At 38.8% G+C, this 24,611-nt stretch overlaps 1 protein-coding gene across 1 annotated transcript in view; it reads right to left on the minus strand.

The window, feature by feature from the left end:
• Positions 1-592: 592 nt before the first annotated feature.
• Positions 593-24,611, minus strand: part of VPS39 (VPS39 subunit of HOPS complex) — a 24,474-nt gene continuing 455 nt past the window's right edge. Inside the window, exons 2-25 of the mRNA XM_041395837.1 lie at positions 22,990-23,055; positions 21,696-21,760; positions 20,916-20,958; positions 19,849-19,943; positions 18,440-18,538; positions 17,632-17,724; positions 15,972-16,155; positions 15,366-15,486; positions 14,885-15,005; positions 14,017-14,146; positions 12,697-12,839; positions 11,711-11,854; positions 11,005-11,146; positions 10,665-10,751; positions 8,639-8,712; positions 7,963-8,061; positions 7,633-7,750; positions 7,034-7,162; positions 6,462-6,564; positions 5,451-5,496; positions 4,961-5,110; positions 4,673-4,807; positions 4,024-4,115; positions 593-2,735 (exon numbers count right to left, since the gene is read on the minus strand). Coding sequence (XP_041251771.1) covers positions 2,660-2,735; positions 4,024-4,115; positions 4,673-4,807; positions 4,961-5,110; positions 5,451-5,496; positions 6,462-6,564; positions 7,034-7,162; positions 7,633-7,750; positions 7,963-8,061; positions 8,639-8,712; positions 10,665-10,751; positions 11,005-11,146; positions 11,711-11,854; positions 12,697-12,839; positions 14,017-14,146; positions 14,885-15,005; positions 15,366-15,486; positions 15,972-16,155; positions 17,632-17,724; positions 18,440-18,538; positions 19,849-19,943; positions 20,916-20,958; positions 21,696-21,760; positions 22,990-23,055 — 2,555 coding nt within the window. The 3' untranslated portion in view covers positions 593-2,659. The remainder of the gene's footprint in view (positions 2,736-4,023; positions 4,116-4,672; positions 4,808-4,960; positions 5,111-5,450; positions 5,497-6,461; positions 6,565-7,033; positions 7,163-7,632; positions 7,751-7,962; positions 8,062-8,638; positions 8,713-10,664; positions 10,752-11,004; positions 11,147-11,710; positions 11,855-12,696; positions 12,840-14,016; positions 14,147-14,884; positions 15,006-15,365; positions 15,487-15,971; positions 16,156-17,631; positions 17,725-18,439; positions 18,539-19,848; positions 19,944-20,915; positions 20,959-21,695; positions 21,761-22,989; positions 23,056-24,611) is intronic.

Consider the following 24,611-nt stretch of genomic DNA (forward strand, 5'->3'; position numbering starts at 1 on the left):
AGATGCCCCTGCTTGAGAGGGAGCTTGCACTGAATGACCCACCTGACCCATCCTGTGATTCTTTCTGTGAACATGGAGACAGGAGACTTCCTCTGTGCTGGTGCTTCCCATGGCTATAGAATGGGAAAACTGAGGATCTGTATTCTACCTCCAGTACCAGACTACTCTATGACCTACAGCCCAAACAAGTGCAAACCTGTGAATCTAAATATTTCCTGATTTGGTCACACAGAGCTCAACACCCCTGAATGCATCACCACTCAAAAAAAAATTTGTCAGTAATTTTAGTGTTCTCTAGTAAGTACATATTTGATGGTATAATGGTGTAAGATTTGCAAAAACATTATTCCAAGAGATAATTCAAAAGTGGTTTTCGTAAAATTTTGAGAACATTCACAAGCATGTATAAACTTGTAGATTTAAAAACCTACATTGAGAATTGACACACTTGATTTACACATACTAAAGCAAGGGGAATACTGAGATACTGCATTGGGTCTGACTTCCAGGAGAAAGTGAGGTCTAATATACAAATAAAAATAAAATCTACATCAGCCCAGAAAGTTAACTGCACAATGACTGAAACACACACTGGTTCAAGATATTTATTACAACCTATTGCTTTAGATAAGCCTGCTGTAGGTTTGGTAAACCCAAAGCACATTGTATGAACCAACAAAAAAAAAAAAAAGTACAGCACAAGCCACATCTCTGTAAAAGGTATGCAGTGGAGACGAACAGAGGCACAACTTTAGTCTTGTAAGTAAGAGCACAATGAAGATCCTGGTAACAGATAATGAATGCAAATAAAAATCATACTACCAGTACTAAACATAAGGTAAAAATCAGAGTAGCATTGTTATATCTGTATACAAAGAATGCAGGGTCTTTTTAAAAACCCTGTCTTCATTCTCTACGACCTGTAAACACAACTCTCCCAAACCATCTTCCCTCTGTACCTGAACTAGAGATAGAGATCTATACAGCATGTGCAAATCTAGTGTAAGTATTTTTAGGCTCTCTTCTTCAAACAGAAGAAATACAAGTTTAAAAACATCAACACCACAGATTCCCTCTATCCAGCCTCTGCAGAAAGTATTCAATAGCAATACTGCCCAAGACATCCAAGCAAAACACTGGACTAAGAAACCCAGAAGAATGCATGAACAATAAATACAAACACATATGAACAAGGAAAAAACAGTTATCAAGGGAAACTCTTAACACTGGCAGATGAAAGTGAATTAGGACCCTTTTCAGCCTATAGCAGATCTGTTCCTAAAAAAAAACTCACATGATTTAAGTAAACCTATGATGTTAACTGAGGTTCCACTACACTTTAGGCAGTCCAGATTTATTCATCAGCTTGTTCTTTAAGATGTCATACATGGTAGTTACATGTCATGCTCCATACCACTTCATAATGATTTATTTATAAGTATTGCTAGACCAGAACGCTGGGAGTCAAACAGTCCCTCCACTGGGTTATTTGCTGCTGCTGCCTTTTCATTACCACTCCACAGATTCTTTCTGCAACAAACATTTTGTCCCTCATACCAATCTGCTACTGATTAATGTTTCTGAAAAAATAAGTTAGACAAAAATATTACAGTCTAGAGTGACTATGGACAACTTAATTCTTGTGTTAAGTCTTCTGGCCCGAGAGTAATTTCAGAACAGTACCAGCCTGAACAGAATGCAGTTCTAGAGCATTTCAAACACACAGATGTTGAAACAGTCTGGATTTTGCTTCAATGTTGGAAAGTGAACCAAAGACTAAAGAATTTATATACAAAAGTCTCAAGCATAGTCCAGAAGATCAAGCAGTAACTAGAGTCCACTCCTTCCAGAAATTGCTTTACAGGGTGTTCTTTGTTTTTTCCTTTGAGTGCAGATGTGAACTTCTTCCAACAGTCTCTGAGCTTCCACTCACACTAACAGTGAACATAGTCAGTGCAAACAACACACAAGTTAATTCCATTTATAGCTCTCAAACTAAAACAAAAAGGGAAAAAAGCTTCTTAGGGGTATCTATCATTTGTCTGTTTATCTCCTGTGAAACAACTTAGCAGAAGGTCAGGCAAAACCACTGAATATCAAAACAGAGTCCTTTGGTCAGCATTTAAACCATTTCTGTTGCTGAGATAAAGTTACACTTCCTAAGTCTAGAAACAGACACAGAAGCCTCCTCTATACAAACACCTGGTGATCTCCATGCAATGCTGATATGGCTGCAAAGACTTTCAGGGAATTTTCTTTTTTTGAATAAATACTTACATACAAGGCCAAATCACAACATTGCCACCCTAAGAAAGCACATTCTATTGTAAAACTTGATTTGTGGTGAAAGTCCAACAGCTGTCTAATGGTTCATTTGCAAGGCTGGAGTGTTATAAAACTCACTACAAAAATCAGTTTCTATTCTTCATCTGAGGACTGAGAGGTTCGGTGCAGTTGCCAGCACTGTAACAACATGGTTAAAGTAATTTTCTAGTAAATCAGTATTGCTGGATAGGTACAGTCAGTCCAAAGATACAAATGATTTCTACCCAGTGTAAGAGAACCTAGCAACAAGCCTCAAAAATCTCAGACACATCAACTTCTTTAGTCATCAGTACTGAATTTCATATGAATGTTGGGATTATTGACCATGGCAAGGTCAGGTGTCCAGTGTGTTGACTTCTTTGGAGCAGAAATAATGCACAACTATTGCATTAGGGTATCGAGCAAATGCACTGCAAAGAGAAAAAAACACAACCATCAGCTGTCAAGACAAACATTGTTTTCCATATTCAAACAAGAGCATCCAAGTTAGGCAGAATCAGAGATAGACACATGACAGTGACACTTTTTTTAACTATGGCCTGAACATATTTAAGAAAAAACAGACAAAAGTATTCTATGGATATTCTAAGAGGTTTGCTTGGAGGTTTTTAAAATCTATTTTCATTTCTGCAGGCACATTTTACTTGGAAGTCACTGGTAACAAGTTAAAGACTGAGAGACATGCTTGCCCATCAAAATCTTGCTGAACTTAATAGCACCAGAAAAATTCTAGACAACCAAAACAATATGGCATATGCAAATTTCAATTCTGATGCTACGTGCTGCATGTTAAGAACAAAAATTTAATAGGTGTAGCAATATTTAGACTGATGTTTATTAAAATGTTTTGGGAAAAGAACTTCTCCCTATCATTGTTAATGCCACTCATATCTCAGAAGGGCTTCCATCAAAAAGAAAATAATGACTGAATAATGTAGCATTTCCCTCCAGCTGAAAGGAAAAAAAATAAAAAAACCAAGTGCAAATAAAATTTGCATTCTATATTAGCTACTAAGAATGGGAGAAGTAAAGTTCACAGATTCACAGAATATTCTGAATTGGAAGGGACCCACAAAGATAAGAGTCCAAATCTTAAGTAAATGGCCAGTACAGTGACTGAACTCCCAACCCTGGTTGTTATCAGCACCATGCTCTAACCAGCTGAGCTCATCTCAGGGTCACTGGCATCCAGATCATCAAGCAAATTAGTTCTACTTTTAAACATCCTATTGCATGTTGGCTACAAAACATACATCAGTCAGGGAGCCATAAAGGCATTGGATAGAGAAAACTACACATGTATCTTAGCTTAAAATTCTTTATAGCATCCTCCTCAATTCTAGTTATGAAGCAGGTTCTTAGAAAGGCAGTGTTCTTACAAAGTTTTCAAAATTCAGTATGAGGACCGATTTTATGCCTTCTAGAGTTGTGAAGTAAGAACTCTTGGGAATTTCTGAAGGGGTTTTATACTCCTTTGTTGAAAGGAGGATTAAACTCCTGCAGCAAATTCACTGACCAAAGCTTTGGTCAAAGTATTCCTAACCATTCAGCTAATGAATATAATTTGTAATTCAAATACTCTTCAAATGGCTCTCTCATACTGCTGTTCTCTCTGGCTATACATACATTCAGTTTTCCAACATTCTTAGTTTAAGTGTACCAGATTAATATTTGATGCAGTTTACCCAGCTCTCTTACCTGTTACCTATCTTCTTTTTACAAACAGTGCACACCTTCTCCTCTGTAATTATGCACTTTACTTGCTGATGCAAGATTCGCTCCTCCTGGACCTAAAGAAGGATAAAAAGCCCAAGCTGCTCAAAAAGCAATGCCAGGCCTTGGTCTGATGAAACTGCAAACCATCACAGCATTTAACTGTCAGTGGCTGTACCCACATCACCAAGTTGTGTAGCACAGAAGAAGCTGCTCTGTGGAGCAGAGCAGGTGGTACTGAACACCCAAACCCCACACTGTATGAATCACAGGGTTTTACTTTCACCTTGGTCCACAGCCTAAGGCATTCAACCACTAAAGGGGGTTAGGGTGAACATTGAACTGTGTCCCCTGGCTCACTTCGTTTGAAAGAAATTCAGTCCAAACTGTCTGAGATGATTCTGCAGTGCACACCACAGCACAGTGAGCAAAGACAAACACCTCATCCAAACTAAAATGAATGTACACACCATCTCCTGCAAAAAGGATGTTCAAGCTACATGGTTCCCATTTAATTTCAGACGCATTACAGCACCACCTAGAGGACACCCACCCCCAGTAAGAAACAGTAAATTTCAATATTGGATATATTTTAAAACATTATTCCAATAAATAACAGGTGGTGGATGCTCACCCTCAGAAACTCTGCATGGAGAAGGTTCTTGAGCACTTGATTAAACCTTTTCTTCTGAGCATTTTCTTCAAGTACTTTCTCTAAGAAGATGCGAATCTCACTAATCTGTGTGTTTGCTGGGAGCAGGTTTATTGCCTGGAACAAAGTTAGAAAAAGTTAAAAAGGAACAGAGATAAAAATAGAATAGAAACTGACACATTTAGATTGACACATTCCAGTCACTTGCCTACTCCAGTACCTTCTGCAGTCTCCTGCCAACAGCAGAGAGTACTTACAGGTCTGACTTACCTTAGTGGTATCCAGTTTGCTGTGGTGCAGTTCCAAAACCTGCAGAGCAGCCTGCAGGTTGGCTTGAGGCTCCAGCACCTCCATCTTGATGGGGCCCAGGCAATGAACACTGGGTGGGGAGAGATACATGCGCAGCAGGGACAGATACACCTGTAGCACACACAAGGGAAGTTCTAAAACTGCTGCACACATCCACAGCTGACAGTGCTGGTAAAACCCAGCAGTGGTACTAAGTCACACCCATGCCATCCAAAATTCTGCGCTGCTCACATAAACAGCTCTTAATGTAGGCTCAAATCCAATGATACAGTAACATTCTCAATAAAAACCACCCCACGATCATCTAGGAATTCCTAAATTCCAAGAGATAATACATAGGTTCCCATACACTACACAAACCCTGAAAATGTCTATACAGAATAAGAACTTTCAAGTCTTGAACAAGGTATGAATAGCCTTCTACTCCCTTACTGAACAAGAAGCTACTTACATCTTTGTTGCCATCTTTGTTTCTGTCATAATGTTTATGGCAGTAGCTAGAAGAATCAACAGAGAAGAATTAAGACAAATACAGAAACAGTTACAGGACCCAAAGAATCAGTTTACAGAAATTAACATTTAATTAGTACTGAAGTCATCCAAGTTAAGTGACTGTACTTCTGATTCTGATTCAGATACAATTCACCAGGATGCACAGCAGGATTACACCATTTACTATGCATCACAATGCTCAGAGAAGCAAAGTTTTGTGCAAGTCTCCCACTTCCAACCAACTTAAAAAGCCTTAATACAGAAGCCAAATTGAATTTAGCTGTGTAAGAAAAAAAAAAGAGGGGGGGAAGATATCCCCAATCAACACATCACAGCATAAAAACCTAGGTGTATATATATGTAATTAGTGTATCTGAATCACAAAAAGAAGCTGTTCATTAGAGTACACTGCATACCAGGGATGAATGCCCTCTAACAAGCATTTGCTGAAAATACCTTTAAAAGCAACTATGTTGAACAGGTCCCAGGGCTCAGATATACCTGCCAGTGCTGGGTAATTCTATTTTTACCTGAGTATTTCTGATTCAATCAGGAGGTTCCCTGACACAAAACTCATAGAAAAATGCTGTATCTTTACTAACGAGGATTCCTTTTACTGTGGGCCAGTGAACATCTCTCCAAACAGAAAGGAAGCAAAACAACACACAAGATCACAGAGCAAGGACAGGTGAAAAGCAGTAACTCATTGACAATGGTCTTATTGCTCTAAAGCACAAGGACAGAAAAGCATGAAAAGGCAAACCTCAAAGGGACAGCAGCAGCATCTGTAATAAACAGACACCCAGAAGAGCTTCAAGGTCAATAAAATGTGAAAACACAGAAGATCCTGAAGACTTACAATGTTCATGCTCCACATATAGCAACATTTCAATACACATCCTATCCACACAGCAGTCAGCAAAATAAGCCTTGCAAAAATGCAAAAAATATAAAATAAAGAAATTCTTACTTTTCAGCCATGTTGGTGTCCTTCAGAATATGAACATAAATAAACAGAGCTTGCTCATGCTTCCCCATTCGACCCAAGAGCAGAGCACGTTCTTCTAGGAGACCTAGTGATAGCATGAAGGATTAAATCAACAGCTACACAGAGAAATGACAAAATTAGTGACCAGACTAACAGAAGGAAGCATTAATCTGTGCTCAGGCTACAGTATAAGTTACACTGACACTGTAAGTCTACATTTCACACTAGTCTCAGAAACCTTTTATGAATTCTTAAGTCACCTTAAGAAACAACAGCCTACAGATCTATTCAGCAATTCAGGGTCATCACAAAGTTAGGCTAAATAGCTGGGAGATGCCACAAGGTCTTAGGTCAACAGTTAGAGGAATCCTGCAGAAACTGGTAAACCCAATTGTACCAGCAAAAACAGAGTTAGTATTCATACCAGTGGCCTTCAACTACAGAAAAAGCCATCTTCTCTATTTCTAGTTACCACGACTCTATGATAAGTGAGGAAGTTTTGCTGTACAATGCAATAAGCTAGGGTTTAGTTAACCTACAGAAACAGGACTCACCATCAAAGGGGAAGTCACTAATAAGTCGACTAGGTTCATACCAGCTAGACTTCTCCAGAAAAAGCAGCAGCTTTTTCCGGTAATCCCCCAAGTCTCCTCCTTCCTCCCCAGCAGGCACTGGAGCTCTATCTATAGGAAACAAAACAACATTAGCTAAATTATTACAACTATCTCACTACACTAGTCTGTACTAGAAGAAACCATTATGAAGAGGAACTAAATGGTGATAGAACTGTTACATGGGTTGGGGCTGCCATATACCTGCCAAATTAACTTCAGCTCCTAAAAACACATCACGTGGCTGGTTAAAGCAACACTCAAGTTATTCAAAACCCTCCCCTACCCTTAACATGCAGAAGTCAGGGAGCAGTAGCTGCCATTCGACTGAATTATGAATAAAGTGTTGCTTGGTACCTCAAAAGATCTCTTGAGAGGCAATAAACTAGACTGCCCTACAAACCCACATGTTTTCCAGTTCCCTCCATCACTAAGGTATCTTACGCTGGATCTCAACAGGGAAGGATTACAGCATGGAATACAAAGGCTCCCCTGTGCTCTCCCATACTCCTGGTCCTCCCAGCAGGAAAGGCCAGACATACCTGCAGGGAAAGAACTGAGATATTCTTTCATTAAGCCCTGCACTTTCTCACAGTACAGCTGGATCAGACAGTTGTGGAAATCCGCACCAGTTTCTTCCCAGACATGAATGATGTGTTCCTGTAAATACACATTAAGGCTCAGCTGTAGACACTTCCTCTGGAAAGTAAGGGACAGCTTTCATGCTTGCCTTTACCAAGCTTGACTTAGGATTTCACATATTTTAATTATGTTTTCTTTGCCCAGCAGGGTCCAGCTCCTGGAGAACTAAGATCTTAAAGGTAATATTTTGTACTGAAGTTAAAATGCACCAGTAGAGATTGAGTTCTTACCAGGTAAGGAATAGTCAAGCTTTTAAAATTTTCTATCAAGAAACTGAGCACTTTGTCTCGTGGCAAAGCTTCCACTTCAGGGAGGTCTTCTGTAAATATCTGTTAAATAAAATTCTATTCAGATGGGTGATTTTCTTTTTTTAAGTGCCACAGTATATTTTTCTCTGAGGCACTGAAGCCCAGCATATCATCATGTGTCCAAAGAGTAAACAAGAAATATAAAAAAATATCTGAGCAGCTTATTCCGGCACTGAGAAGTTACTTCACATCTGAAAAGACTAACAAGCATCCCCACTTCTGCCCTAGTGAACATTCTTCTCTTACAGAGCACAACACCTCCCAAATGGAGGGAATCAATTTTATAGGCAAATCAACACCTGACATTTAAATACTCAATTAGGCTCTTGTGCAAAAGTGTGGCATCAAAAAATTAAATGTTTTATCAAAGGTTCCTTGTTATTTATTATAAGATAAGGTCTTCCAAGAATGGAAAAGCATAAGAAAAAGTGAAAGACTGACCTGCTTTACTACCGCTAACATTAGTACTGAACCCAGAAAATAAAAATTATGTATTTAATTTGGTTTAGCATTAATGAGCTTCTTACAATGAGTTATCCCAATTCCATATACTGCACTAAGAATGTCACAACAAGGTACCTCTTTCAATCACACTAACCTTCAGTCCATCTTCAGGAAAATCTCTTAGCACCCAGACAGAGTAGGAAAATACCAAGTGCAAGTTCTCTGTGCCTAGAATACAAAAAGCAACAGTGCTCAATGTTAAAATCATAAATATCTACCTATTCACAACACAAGCAGATGCTTTCAGAGCCAGCAAAGCTTAATTTACATGAAGAATTCAGTTGTTGCTCAAGTCAAGCAAATTACTCATTCCAAAGCTACAATTTCACTGCCTCACAAACATGATTTCAAACAGAAACAAATATTAACTCAAATACTAATTGTCACCAAACAAAGAATTCAGCCCAAAACCAAGATCGCTTGCCTTAATCACATTCCAAAAGGAATTCCTTTCAACCTGTTTTAATTAGGGTAGAGAGGCAGTGATCTTTTCACTTGTGTACCTTCCTTCAGTCCATTTCCAGCCTGTCAGTCTAATGACTTACACAGCAAATGGTCAAATACTTTATAACAAGTAGTAAAGTATCATAGTACTGAAGCAACTGGCATAGAAACTACATGACAGGCAACAGCTTCTCAGCTTTTAGCAAAATGTAGGACTTGCCCCTTTAAAAAGAATACTATAGTTTGGACAATTTGTTTCACAATACTAATAAAACATGTTAGGAAAACATCGCTTTCCCCTCACCCTCCTGCTCAGAATCATTGAGGCATTCGCTGCCCAAATGTAACACAACTATACAAGAAACAAACTTAAAGCAGCCCTATAAAAAGGCAGTCATTGTTTGCTTTTCTCCATCCCACAATATTTAAGACAGGCAGCATCTTCATATTAGCAGAATTTTAGAAATACATTTAAAAATGCAGATGATGTGCACTGTGAAGTTAAACAATTGAAATAGTTCCCAGAAGAGCCAATCTCAAAGCTTCAGTAACGAAAGTGTGACTTGACAAATGGCAATAAACTTGTGGATCTGAATTTTGCTGAACTCTTAACTTTCTGAATTTACAGGGCATGGTAGCCTCACAGAGAATTTAAAAAAAATACAGGACAAGTCATGGAAGTTCTCATGTAAAACACAGAATCTAACTCCTTATAAAGAAATGTGACATTAATTAGAATAATTCCATGCCAAAACCCTGATCAAGCTGCCTTTGCTGAAATCCCAAGCAAATCAAACGTGAAGTTAAAACCTGCTCAAAACAGTGAAAATATCAGGAGGAGAGGAGTAGCTCATTAAATAACAACCAAAGCTTACTGATCAGTATATTAAAGGAAAACACCACTCTGCACCACAGAACAACTGGCTCCCTCAGCACATAACATTCATCTGCATGGGGATTCCCACAGGCCACAGGCAGGGAATTTCTGAACTTCCTCAGTAACAAATCCTTAATTTAAACATGAGCTATAATAGGAAAAGGTTCTGTATAACACAATTTTAAAAGATAAAAGAATAATGCAACGGAGGAAATTATCTACCACCCCAGTAAATACATAATTCTCCTGTGCACTAATAAAGCATATTGTTGATGGCCAATCACACTGTTAATATTTGCTTGGATGCAATAAACAAGTGGTTACACTATTGACACAAGGCAAGTATTAAATACCATCAGTAATACATAATTGATGGCTTAAAAGACCATAGCTACAAGCCTGGAGGAATTTGTAATTACTTGAGAACTACCTAAGAATATTGCATTAAATGCCCAGAAATTGAAAAGAATAGACTAAAGAAGATTTTCTACTTCACTCAGAATGCTTTTCTACTTCACTCTTCACCACTGGAAGAAAATTCTAATTACTATGGCCATTTTCTCCCAGTGGATATTTTAATCAGAAATAAGGAATGCTTTTCAATAACATATTTAAGTTTCGACGAAACCTGAATCCCTTGAGCTAATACTTGAAGGTTGCATCATGCAAGAAACCAAACAAGATAACAAGGATACTCTTGCAGCTTGATAGCCTCCAGAAAGCTGCCAAACAGTAGAATAACCACCAAGCCAAACAAGAATAAAAACCTCAGAGAAATACTGCTCTTCTTCACACTCACCCAAATGCTGCAAATATTGCACTGTCCTCTCGTGACCCTTCAAAGGTGAGTTGGCTTTCTTTGACTGATCCACCAGGACCTGTAATGCTTTGAAAAGAAAAGAATTCCTCTGTAAATGCTAGTTCAAACATGAACCACAAAAATTGCATTTTTCCTGTTATGCTACTGAAGACAAAACAAAGTTTTGTTTTGAACATACAGACCAAACTGTAACAGGAAAAAAGATTTAATCAAATGAATTAAAAAAGCCTCTTCAGAATACTGCCTGCTCACTGAAGTCAAAACACAGCACGAAGAACACATGCTTCTACTCCTTCTCCTGTCCCAACTTCATAATTACCTTTCTCATGCAGACCTTTTTTCTCATACAGTATTATCAGCTCACTATACTTGTGTGCCTTCTTTAGCACATGCTCACTCTCCTCAATGTGGCAGTGATTGTTCTCCAGACGTAGCAGTGGTGCCACCAGAGCTACATTTGTCTGCAACAAAAAAGGGAGCACTTTAACTTCATTGGAAGTGCACCTTCTAAGTGTACAGTACAAAACAGAAGCTGGAAGTGGGGGCAGAGAAGGAAGGAAGCTTCACAGCATAAGAAAAATAAGAAATGACAGTTTAATATCTTACAGGAAGATATGTTAATTTCCATAATTTTGAGGACAGAAAGAACACAGCACATGAAAGCTACACCCCTTCAACAACAGAGGTCAGGCTTTGAAAAACAGCAGAACAGCCAAGATCATACTTTCCTGTGTTTACTAGTATAAGGCAATAAAAGCCTTCATTAGACCTTCAAAATACACAGCCACGTTCTTTTGACAGAGGCAGCAACCAGGAACAGACACACCTGCCTCATTCCTTGAAACTGCTTCCTGAACAGTGAGGAAACTAGTTAATGCTCAGATTTTACACATTATTTTTAGATCCAAGACAGACAGTTGTGTGAGCATTTCTGAAGTAGCTCCTTATTCTCCTTCTTAAATGTTTCCTTCTGAAATTCCACCAGAGCTCCTGTGGCAAAGCCTCTAGGTCAGACAGAAACTCACGTGCAGGTAACACTTTAACAGGGTGGTATCAATGATTTGTAGCAGCTTCTTTTTGGATTTGATCGTGGGTGTTCCTTCCATGAGGGGTGAGGTACTGGACTGATGATCAGAATCGTTCAGCTTCTTCACTAGCTGACTCCTTTTCTGCAGGACATCAAATGAAATTTTAACAGGAAAAGGCCACGGATTTCTACATCTCACCTCAGCATATATAACCCACCAACTACAAAGACTAAATTAAGCCAATTTAATAACTTCTTTTAATCAACTCTTTCCCAAAAAAAAATTTATTATTACAAATTATTCAACACAAACTTTACAACCATATTCAGGTGTATGTATTTGATTTGTGTATTTATAGTTTTTCAAAATGTCCAGAGTCTGGAGAAAATTGTCAGAAGGAAATGCTGTTAACCTGAACAGACATTTCAGACAAGTCAGGAAACATTTGGAAAACAATTTAGATTTTGCACTCTTAGGCATAAAACCTATCCTCCTTCAGGCACAAGCCTCCTTTTACTCTACTAAGGATGGCAACCAAACAATTCAGGTTCCAGTTATGACGAAATAAAGAGGGCAGGAACTACAAGGCCCATTAATTCCCATTCCAACTTTTACTGCATGCTCTCAACCTATCTCCTGGACAGAGTGCCCTTAATAATCATGAACAAAAAAAAAAAAGAAGTGCTCAAGTCCTCTTCAGAAGGATACTAGAAATAAAATACTAGACTCCTGGTCAGATCCACTGCATAAGAAAATTTTGTCCAAACACATGTGATGTTCTCCACATATCTGTGGGCTATCTCATGTGTTCCACTTCCCCTGCTCACTCAGGAGCTGCTGCCCTATTTTCCAGCCATGAAGACAGCCCATTAAGGCTAGCATGACAGAGCTGGACTAGGTGTACTGCTTCCTGCACAGCAAAGCTAACAAAGCATGCTAGAACTGAATAAGCCTGCTCTAAAACCAGGTAGAGGAGCACTCACTTGAGTTAGGTAGTCTATCAGAGCTAAATGTGCCTTCTCCAGCTCTGCCCCAGAGAGCCCTGGCAGGGGGTTGGGATACTGTAGCTGTTTCCTGTAATCTGTGGGCAGGAGGTCAGGATACAGACCCATCACATGAGTGGGATCTATGCAAAAAATAACTGGTATTAGTAACCATTCATATTATTTTTGCAAACTTAGAGTAAGCTTATCCTTCTAACAGAGCAGTCTGTAGTCTACTTGTACATCCACAAGGTTCTTGAGCCTAAATAAAATTTGCTCATTACAGAAAAGAAGCTAAAACAACACAAAAGAAACAAGAGTAAAATATGTTTCAAAGTCCAAGCACAGGAACTTCCAACCTGTGCACTTGGCACACTTGGAGGACAAGCCATTATTACAATCTTACTGCTCTTCTTGCAGATTCCTAGCAATAGCCTCTCTGACAGTAAAACAGGATTTCTAGGAACAATGTTTTAAGAATAGGTTTACTGCACTTGTGAAACAAGAACTAAATAATACCATCTGAAACTAACACACACCCATTTTCACAGAGTTTAATCAAATTCAAAATTACTATCCTCCAATTCAAGCTCAAAATACCTTGAGCTCTCAGCCCTTGTCTTTCACTGCAGTTTTCCAAAGTAAAAATTATGTGCCAAGAAAATAAGCCATAGGTTTAAATGCTCATGAGAATTCCGTCACCAGCAAAAAGAATCTCAGTCTTAAACACCATTCTGCAGTACAGCTCAGTCTTCAAGCATTCTTCCAATAGCCCTAGTATGACCTAGTATCAGAGACTACTGTGACTTCCAAAAGCACAGGAGAGCTTCCTGGTTTCAGCACCTTGGCTAAACCAAGGGTTAAGGGTCCTGATCGGAGTCCAATGATTTTGAAAATCTACAGATGTTCCTTATTTTTCATTCCAAGCTACAAGTAGGCTTTTAGCAGCTGCTGAAACATTCAACTTGAAAGGGTCTGGGCACATGCTGTGCATGCTTTAAATACCCTAGAATACAAAGATATTCGGTAAAAAGGACAAACTCCTGATTGAACTTAATTTACTAAGTGTAGTTTATTAAGTATTTAGTTGTAATTAATTGTGTAGTTAATTACGTTATTAAGTAATTAATCACCAGCTCCACCAAAAAAATAACTAAACAGCTGCCCAGGTTATTAGCTGCTCACAGGGGACCTATCTGCACAAGACAGCATTGTTGTGAACTAAAACAAAAAAGAAAACAAAAAACCCCATAAAATAGCCAGGGAGCTTGACTTCATTCCCTCTAACTGAAGTGATTCAAGGCCAACCCAAGCATTTACCTGTACCAAGCTTGGCAAAAACTTGCATGGATTCATCAAAACGCTTCTGGCAGAACAGGTTGAAGGCAAAAAGGTTCTTTATGTGGTGGATTTGTTGTCGCTTCTCACTATCTGAATCATCTTTCATTTCCTGCATACAAATTAACAAACATTAAAAACTCTCGTGTCTCGTATAGGAAACGCCCTAGAGAATTAACAGGAGCATTATCCTGTGGAGAAAGTAGGGGAAAAAAAAGATAATCTCTCAGCTGGCGCCTGTCTATGCTAATTGTGTCACTGAGATAACCTGGAAGGTCTGAAGCTACCTCTGGTTACCTCTATACCTGCTCCATCACAGCAAATGTCTCTTCACTCATTTGCCTTTTCAAATTTTTTTTTCAAGTCAGCAATTCAAAATGCAATTAACTGGAGTTTCCAGAAACCAAACAACTTGAACACAATGAGAGCAGTATAATTAAACATACTGCATCAACATCTCTATCAAATTATTGTTTCAGGAGTAATATTATGCAAAAAAAGGTCATGTGACAAAACTCACAACTCCAAAATACACTGTTTACAAGTTGTCTGAAGACTCTGAAGCCCAAGTGATTTCAAATTCTAAAAGAAGGCAGCCAATTAAACAGCTAAGAGAAATAATCTTTCATATACAAAACAATTTCTCAAAATCTACACCATAACAGATCAATATGGAATAAAGGCAGCACAAAACTAAAACTTCAGTTAAAAAAGCCTAGAGTTTACCAGTTTGTGCAAAGTGGACAGTTGGGAGGTTATACTGACTGATTAGTGGAGTCACTGGCAAACATCCCTTTGTGTACTTTTGCACAATTGCACCCACTGCTAACTCAAGTTTTTGAGTACTTACTGCCAACTGCAAAGCCAATTCAAACTGTTTGTCTTGCAGAAGCTGCTGGATCTGTGTGGCTATGGACACCGGAATGAGCCTCCAAACAAAGTGATTACTTGCCACATATATAATGTTTGTGCTGTAAACAAAACAAAAAAAAAGTCAATTATTAAACTTCAGTGCTCAGAAAGAAGAAATACCCTATCCTAAAAGAATCCCAATCCAATAATAGAAACATGCATCAATCCAAGAGCAACTGGAGCACTACTACAAAGCAGAAAAAAGATTGTATTTCCAGTGTCACAAATTCTTAAAGACTCTCAACTCTATCCTTTCCTCCTCAAGCTATGGCCTCCACCAATCTCCATAAAAACCCAACAGATTGCTTCAGTGCTACATCTTAAGGTGAGAGTCATAAAAGCCACTCTTCTCCCAGTTTTTCAGCGTGCTACATGCAGCCAGGCAGCCTGAGAGCAGCGACAGTGAGCTCTAGCAATACCCTCCAGAGGTGATGAAGCGCGGCCTCTGCAGCTCGATGCTCTGCACCAGCAGCCGGGGCTCGAACGTGCGGATCTCCACGTACCTGGGCAGAACAGCAATGATGTAGGGAGGCTGGTGCTCTGTTCATGAAACAAGTGAAACATTTCAGTTCACTGTTCTCAAGCATTCCTTGAAACAAGCTGTGATTTAAGGCTTCTCTTGGATTTTTTATCCCTTTGAAATGTGCCCCTTTTACATATTGAAAACAAAACTCAGTGCCTGACACTGATAGCAATTTGCTACCAAGCCTTTGGCTCATCCTTCACCATAAGGAAATTCTGAGGCACCCAGATCTACAGCACTTTAACACACTACCTTCCATTTCAGACCCTGTCCCTGTATAAAAGATATGGAATACACCTATTTTATGAGACAAGAGGCCCACAGACCACAAGCAAAGAAGGTTAAGAAGCAAAAACAAACACATGAAACCTTCCCCAGAGTACAACTTAGAATACTGTAGAAACTGTCACAGTCCAAATCCAGCTGGTTTCACAATACTGCAAACATAGTGATTTTATCACATACACAAGAGTAAAACCAAAAACAAACTGCTACTTCTCACCCATGGCTATAGGAATATCTGTCCAATTCAAGGCACATTTCTGAGTACAGACCCCTTCTTCATTAAGCACAACTGTTAGATCATCTTGGCCAACTGCAACTTTTCCATCTGCTACAGGAGCTACCAATGGTTCCAGCTGCTTCCCTGTGGGAAACAGTTCTTTGATGGATCCTTTTCCATCCACCTAGGATAATAAAGAACATTTAAAAAAAAGTGTTTTGCACAATAACCTTTTCTTCAAAGCTCCATAAGACTAAAGCAAAAACCCCTAGAGGAATTTTGCAGCCCAGGCTAATCACTAACAGGATAAGTGCAAATTTAAAGAGTTTCTGCATATCATAATTCATCCTGCTTATACATCATTCTGAAATAAAAAATTATTACTTTTATGTCTGAGATGATGATAGTAGGTGATCATATCATTCACACTGTTTATCAAATGCATTATAGCACAGCAGCAAAATCAGCTGAAGTGTCCAAACCCTTCATTTAGGCCAAAAATTTCACACTCTTTTGTTCTGGCATGAGCAAGCACTGCCACATTAAAAAAAAACAACTAACTAAAAGCCTAGAAACCTGCCTAGCCATTTTCCCCTGCCCTAACCACTCATTATTTTGGCCACAAGCTATAGTGGGAACTGAACTCGCACAAAAAATTCATGAGCTGATATAACAACCAAAACAGAGAATCCTTCTTCAACTTCAGGCACACATTCCTGCTGCTTCCCTTGCATTACAGCTCAAGCACTTGATAAACCAACAGCTAGCCACCAGAAAACACCACCATAAAAACATGTGTACTTTTCCTGCCTATTTAGCGAAATGAAGCTGTTCAAGGACTGGTTAGTGGAGGACCAGGGCCAACCCACAGTAAACACTTGGACAGTCAGTCTCCACCCTGGTTACTTGAGCAGCTGTACAGCTACTCCTATCACTAGGATGGCAGGAATCAACAAACATCTAGGAGAGCACTGCAGAAAGGCACCCCTTCTTCTGTGAGCAGCATCATTTTCAAGTGTCTGTAAAAATTATGTGTGCCTTCCCTTTTGACTACAGATCAGTGTTGCCACACATGTACATACATGTACATGTGTGGTGCATCTAATCTTCATCTTATTTTCGTATAATATCTGCAGAAACCTATTGTAAAGGCAGAAAAAAGAATAAACTATACCTGTAAATGAAGTCTAAGTGGAAACTGTAATATTAAATTAGCAATAAATTCAGAGGCTTTCAAACAATTGAAGTTCAACTAAAGAATGAAAAATGAAAGAATGAGTAAGCTTCACTGTGTGCCAGCTGAGTTATTCTTGGTCTCTTTGTCCTTTCAGAGCTCATCTTATTTCTTAATATATTAAATAAAATGCAAACTGAGCTTACACAGACTGTTGCCAAAACAAAACGTATCTTCTCCAATTCCATTTTTCAGCAAGAGCTGCAAACACTGGTCTCAACACCAACAGGCAGAAGATCACTTCCTGACAAATATCCATTTAAAAGGACAGGCTTAGACTGCCCTTTCCAAAGCCACAAATAGCAGAAGTACCAGATGCTGTTTTCCATAAATCTGTTAGCTAAATTCCTGAGCACAGGAGCAGCCTCTATAGTGTCTGCTGCTACCCAAATCTTCTTGAAACACTATTACACAGCCCCATCTTACCCGTATCAGGTAATAATCCCTCTTGAAGCCTACACAGATGGAGTTTTCACACCAGGCCATAGACTTGGGTACATCAGGCACACTGAAGTCCCCCTGAGGAAAACAGGTTAAATTGGTTGTTATGAATGAAAAGCAAAAGCCCAAACTGGCAGTACAGAGTGTAACAGGCTGCTCTCTTGTCAACGCCATATTCCCCACCACCTGTGCCCCTGCTCAAGGAAAGGCAGTATTCAGCAAAAAGGCTAGACTCGCGTACAGTAAAGAGGTGTGCTCTGAGTTAACTGATAATTTTTAGTAGAAAATTTTCTAGTAGAGCATTACAGCTGAAAAAGCCTCTACCCATTTCAATTAGTTATTTTTTCTTATTCCAGTATTCACAACTGCAGCTCTCTACACTTGTCAGAAACTATCTTCGGACTTAGTGGCATGCTTGCAAAAGCAAGTCACTAAGTGACATACTCAGAGTAGAAGTGCACCCACACCTATGTTTTTGCAAGGTATGCATGCTTATACATTTCACTGACTTAAAAGTCAAGTACATAAAAGTGTACTACAACCAGAACATTAAAATACAGGACACAGCCCTTACTTTAATTTTAACTTATGAAACTGTATTAATGCCACTAACTGTGATTTCAACATGTATTTTCACTTCTCTCTGCTGTTCCATCGTTAAATCTCTGCAGAACCAACCACAAATGTTCTGAAAGTCAGCAGTGCCTCTGAGTACCAGGGACTGCATGGCAAGCAGTGAGAAGCAATGACCCTCCCTGCTGAGACATGTGGCTACAGAAAGAACACAACTCACCTGGAGTTCATGGAACTCCCTGTCCTTCCAGAAATAAAGCTGGAGCTTCTTACGCACTGCCACACACATCCTCAGCACCTCTTCCCCTGTATCTGATTGCTGTGAAAACAGACAGACCTAGCTCATAGGCACTTAGAGAGGCAATAAGGTAAGACAAGGTCAAAAGAAGCCTCTGCTAGAAGCAAAGCTGCCCACTGAAGAGAAGCTGTCTTCATCCATGCCAGAAGGACATCTCTAAAAAAGGAAGCATAGGAGGGGGAGGAAGGAGGCAGGGGAGGTGGCAGGATACTTATAAAACAAACTTTGACAGGGATTGTGACATCAAGGAAATTAAAAATAAATAAGAGAGCACAAAAGGCATATGCATACACAAAAAGAAGGTAAGTAGAGAGCTGTAAGTCCAACCCTGAAACTAGGATAAATAGCTGGAACTCTATACAGTATAGGAGAGGTGAGGAAATGGGACAAAACAAAGAATGTGTTATACTAACAGATAAAACCATTAATAATCTAATATTCTAACCTGTTGGAAAACTTTCTTGACAAGAAATACTAGGAAAGCTAAGTGCCTGGACACACAACAAACAAGTCACTTTGCAATGACCCGATGTAAAGGTGCTTGGACAGACATTTGTTTTCATGTCTAGAAAACCCCAAGTACTTCCTAGAAAATATTCAACATTAAGCTCCCATGGGGCAAAAATATAAAAAAAATATAAAGGGCACTAAACCATCTCTTCTGATTACGAAAAAGGTGTCTGAATGATACAGGCAGGCAGAGAAACTCACTTGAATAGAAATTACGCACTTAATGAACTAAAGCATGTAGAGCACTGCTACACCTCAGAACCATTTTAGGGCTTGAATCTACCACAACTGCTCCTCACTTAATGAACTAAAGCATACGAACAGAGCACTGCTACACCTCACAGAACCATTTTAGGGCTTGAATCTACCACAACTGCTCCAGGACTCCTTGGGCCAATAAAGAGAAACAAAAATGTAAAAAATCCCAGTGACAGAATTGCTTGCAGAAGGAAGCCTCAATGACCTAGTACACAGGAAATGCAAGGAAAGGAAATGGCTTTTATATTAAGGGGACCTTTTGAAAAAGAAGAGTCAAAGTTAGTATAGGACAAAAATGCCTTGGACTCTTGTATCAAAAATTCTGTATCAAAAACTACAACCACAACAGGCACAGGAAAATACCTTCTGAAGCAGAGTAAGAAAAAATAATTTACAACTGTTACCTTAATCAAATGCAGTAGGTACTAACTTTAAAAAGCACTAGGTACCCAAGAAATTTTCATCTAAAACAAAATAACAAACGTAATCTATACAGCAACATGAAAAAGGAATCCTTATTACAAACAGTAAGGACATCTGTACAGCTGTATTCCTCCCCTTACCTGGAGATCACAAGTGAAGAGAGATGCACCTTTTGCCTTGGAAATTGTGGTGATTTGTTGAAATGTCAACAGGTCATGGACATAAATGTTATTTTCTGTTTTAAACAAAAATCCAATTATTATTTCATCTTTAATACATGTAGAGTCATTACTAATTCAAACAAATTACTGTATTTTATGTTTATAAAAATGAGGTTGTGAAACTAAGAGCTGCAAGAAAGGAAAGGAAGTGTTTTCCCAAAAGCTGAAAAATGCTAAGGCAAATACAATACAAATACAATAAATGCAGAAAAGAAGACTAACACCAGCACTGGTAAAACTACAGGAAAGGTACTGCTAACCAAGCAGGGGAAGGCAGACTGGAAGGGACAGCAAGCAGGCCACAACAGAGCAAGCTCAAGATGGAAGATTGCATGAACAAAGATAATTTTGAACTGACTCCTGAAATTAGTTGAAAATGTAGAGTACTGTTTTTGTATGCACGAGGATGCAAACAGCAGAAATCTACAAATACTGGAGCTGGAGGAATTGGGACTTGGAGATCATAAAGAAGTGAGTAGTAATATAAGCAAAAAAAGACATTAGAAGATCCTAAGTTAAAGCAAGCAAGAGCTAAGCAAACTTACATCTTCCACAAGACACTAAAAGATCACATCTGCATATAAAGTGAATTTGGTTCAAGACGTCATAAATAAGTTTGATACATCCAGCAAATTTAGTCAGAAGTTTTAGTGCTTTTCATACAGTGCACACAGATTCACTGTGCATGCATATACAGGTACATACAGGGGCCAACACAAACTGTACTTTACAGACACTTTAGAGTATGCGTGTACTTCTTCATTCCTAATCAAAAATCAGCATTAGTGCTTTGTTCTCCCAGCTGGCAAAGCTGCTTCTCAATCTATGCTGCTTAATGCTTCCTCTGCAAAATGCAAAGTAAGCTCCACACAATGACTTCTTCACAGCCAGACTGCTATGTTGGGGTGTGGAAAAGGTTGCCACATTCAGACAAGTAACTGCATCTACAAGAATCCATTAAATATGTAACACTTTTCTTCACTTACCTAATAGACTGACCAAAATTTTAAATTGAGAAACAACATGGATCTGAAAGGGAGAATGCTGTTAGTAACTCCATTCATAACCTAAAAGTCTCAACAAGGCTTGAGTATAGATAGCCTATGAAAATCTCAAAATAATGAGAACAGCAGGACAGTTTTCCATAAGCAACCTTCCTTCAGCTATTGCAACTGTTTTCAGTGTACCTTTTCACAAGCTGGCACATAGCATTTGCAACCTAAGCTGGTGGAAAAAGCTGTAACATTGTTATGTTACTAGTACAAAAATACTTCTAAAGCATACACAGAGAGTTGCATCCTGAGAGAGGATCCATAAACTTTAAGGTGTTTTTCCTGGAATCAATTGAGTGCAAATTATCAAAAAAATGGCAGCAAGACTGGCAGTTACTTTATTTCTACATTTCAAGTAAGTGGAATTACATTCACATTTCTATAGAATATCATCCGAGAGTCAAATAATACATTACAGTCTGTTGAGGTATTACCATCATTTCTAGAAATATTCTCAGTCAGAACAACTATCTCTAACAAAAGCCAAAAATAAACCTACAAGTTCCAATTCTTTAGTTTCTGCTTTAGCAATCAAACCAAGCTTATTCTGTTATGGGAAGAGTGGGATAAAAACATCTGGCTGTTACATCTCTAAGAAAATCTTTAGCTTTAGGAACTTTTTTTGTTAAGCACAGCAGAGACTGCAGATGTACATTTGACATCTCATTTATTGGCTGGAAACTGTTCCCACATCAAGAAGATGGTATTTCCTACCTGTTGAATCTTCTTTGAGAAGTTCTTGTTGGATTTCTCTAGTGTCACTTCAAACCTGTTGCAACCTATCAGAAAGATTGAAGAGGGTGTGTAAACTGAAGCTGCTCATGACTGTATCTTACACTAAGTAAATTACAAATAATTATGAAAGCAAACTTGACCACTTAACACTGGAAGAATGACACTTTAACATATCTGTGCTAACTTTTACATCACAGCTAAATGCATCAGAGGGTCTTCTACAGAGTCAGGTGAAAATGTAAATTACACTTCTTGTACCCAGCTGAGGGCCTCAACAGTAGTTACATTTCTGCCTTGCCCAAGTTCTACATTACAAGCATTATATTTATGTAATTTGAAACCCAGAGATACCCATAAACAAAGATACCCATAAAGATTTTATCAACACTACTCAAATATCAGTAACTTAAATTGCTAGGATGTACATCATTGCAAAATAGACAAGGAAAAAACACTACACCACAAGGGTTTAAAAGGAGTTTTAGGGAGAAAGACTTACAGACACTTTCTGATGACATAACCTCTCCTGGCATTGATGCAAAAAAGGGGGAGAAATTTACCATGTGAGATAAGACTAGCAACTCAAGACTAGCATGTTCCAATTGGACAGACAACCTACAAGTTTCAGAAAAATCAAGCTGAATGCAGTCTCTAGAATCCAAGTAACTACTAATATCTTTCCAAGAGCTGAAGAACTTGGAAATTTACATTTGATGTTTACTTTCCTGTGCCATGCTACAAAATATTACTGCATTAAAAAACATCAGTTTCTACATAATAGCAGGTAACATGAAATACAAACATCTTCAGAGAAAACTGATTTTAACTAAACCAAAAATAGAATAGATCTATTTGTGGCATTCCTAGGATAGACTATGAGCACTTAGGACTGTCAAAGAGGCAGGGAAAGAGTAAATACCTGACAAAACTAGTTAGTATTTATCCCTCTTCCCCATCCATGATGCACATGGACCCACTGAACATATTTGCTCTCTCACTAATCCAGTCTCTCATTAAAAGATGACACACATCAAAACTCTGGCAACTCGCACACTGCACTGCTTTTACACGTAATTGTACACTGTATTCATAAAAATTACAGTCACATACTATAAATTTAAACATAGAGAAACCTGAAATAAAATTCACATACATGAGATTCTATATAGGAAAAAAATCAGCAATTAATCACACTTGTGTTAAAATGACTCTAAAAGTGCAGGAAATAAAAATAACAATCAACTTTTTTGTGCCATTCTTAAAATCAACTTACCTACATCTTTCTTGATCCTGTAAAGCAGAAGATGCCCTTGTTTTGTACCAACAAGGAGCCATTCCTCTATAAAGACGGGAGAAAAAGAGTCTAATTAGTTCAACAAAAACTGCCCTTCACAGCTGTGCTGGTTTTTCCTGAGGTAGAGTTCATTTTCTTCATGGTGCCTATTATGGCGCTATGTTACATTTCTCAGAACACTTGGAAACCTGCTTCAAACACCAAAAAGAGCTTTCTGCAGTGACTACACATGCCTCCTTTCATCTCTCCAGTGGGAGTGCACAGAAGTAGCTTTAACTCTCAGGAGAGGATAGCCAAAGAGCAGGCAGTAAAACAGCATAAACACCTTGGCCATCACATTCCACTAGCTCATACGGAAGTAAAGGAGCAAACCATTGCACCTTGTGTGCCATCAAAAGAGGCAATAAACTATTCTTCAGACATGATTATCTCTCAGAGAGGAACTGTGCTACATAATGGGAAGTACTGTCAGAAAGAAAAACAACAAGTTTATGTGAGTTTGATTGTTAAGTTTAAGTCAGGTTTTTAAAATGTCCCTCTGAAATAGTCAGCTATGTTTGGAAGGAGAGTGTGGCAGCTTTGCTTAGGTTGGACAACCTAAGCTAGCTTTGCTTTGCTTGGACCCCCAAGAATCATTTCAGATTTATAAAAGAGGGCCTTTATATACAAACTCTAAGGCAGAGTTTCAGACTCATCCTCTTTATAGCATTTACACCATACAAAAAGCATAAAATCTTTACAGGCTCATGAAATATGACTGAATTTCTTCCTCACTGAATATCCTACAGGAAAGAGCATACATGAATATTTCCTTCTACATCCAGTACTTCCTCATCACCAAAGGAATTTGCATTTTAATAAAATCTTATTTTCTGCAAGACCTTTCTTCTTTTTTCTACTACTTGGCAGAAACATTCTAGAGACAGAATTACACATATTTTTTACAAAACCATACTGCAATAAGTCTTTATGTTTAGGCTTTTTTTTTTCCTAGTTCAGCAAAATAAATGCTTTAAAAGAGAGAAAAAGATAAAAGCTGTAATGCAGGAATAAACCACCTTCACATCCTCTCCAGTACATAACTCCATTATAAATAATCCATGTATAACAGGAGTATTATCATTCAGGATATAATTCTTAAAACAATGAATCGGGGTCACAATTCCATAGGGCTTTGAGCTTTTCAAATTGCTGATTTTGCAGGATGGTAGTACATCTGATGTCACCTGCTCACAGCTCTGAAAAGCTTTATCAAGCTTAATCACCAGGACAGCTGGTGCAGTCACCTGACCAAAATCTTGACTCTCAAGTACGCCCAAAAATAAAACCCACAATTATGTATCACTAACACGTGCAAACGTATTCGAAACCTAAGGCTTCAACACAGCACTGGCCCTCCAAATCAGGTTTAAGTCACAACATAAGGAATGTGTTTTTAGCAATAAAGTAGGCAGCCCAGGGTTACAGCCGCGGGAGTCCCGGCAGCCTCCCCAAAGCCGGGCTGCGGCAGGGCAGGGCCAGGCAGGGCAGCGGGGCCCGCGGCCGCCGGCGCTCCCGGGAGCGGCGCTCGGCACCGCCGGGACCCGGGGAGAGGCTCCGGC

This window comes from Onychostruthus taczanowskii, unplaced genomic scaffold (genome assembly GCF_017590055.1).
Source record: "Onychostruthus taczanowskii isolate IOZ18803 unplaced genomic scaffold, ASM1759005v1 scaffold1, whole genome shotgun sequence".
Classification (NCBI taxonomy): Eukaryota; Metazoa; Chordata; class Aves; order Passeriformes; family Passeridae; genus Onychostruthus; species Onychostruthus taczanowskii.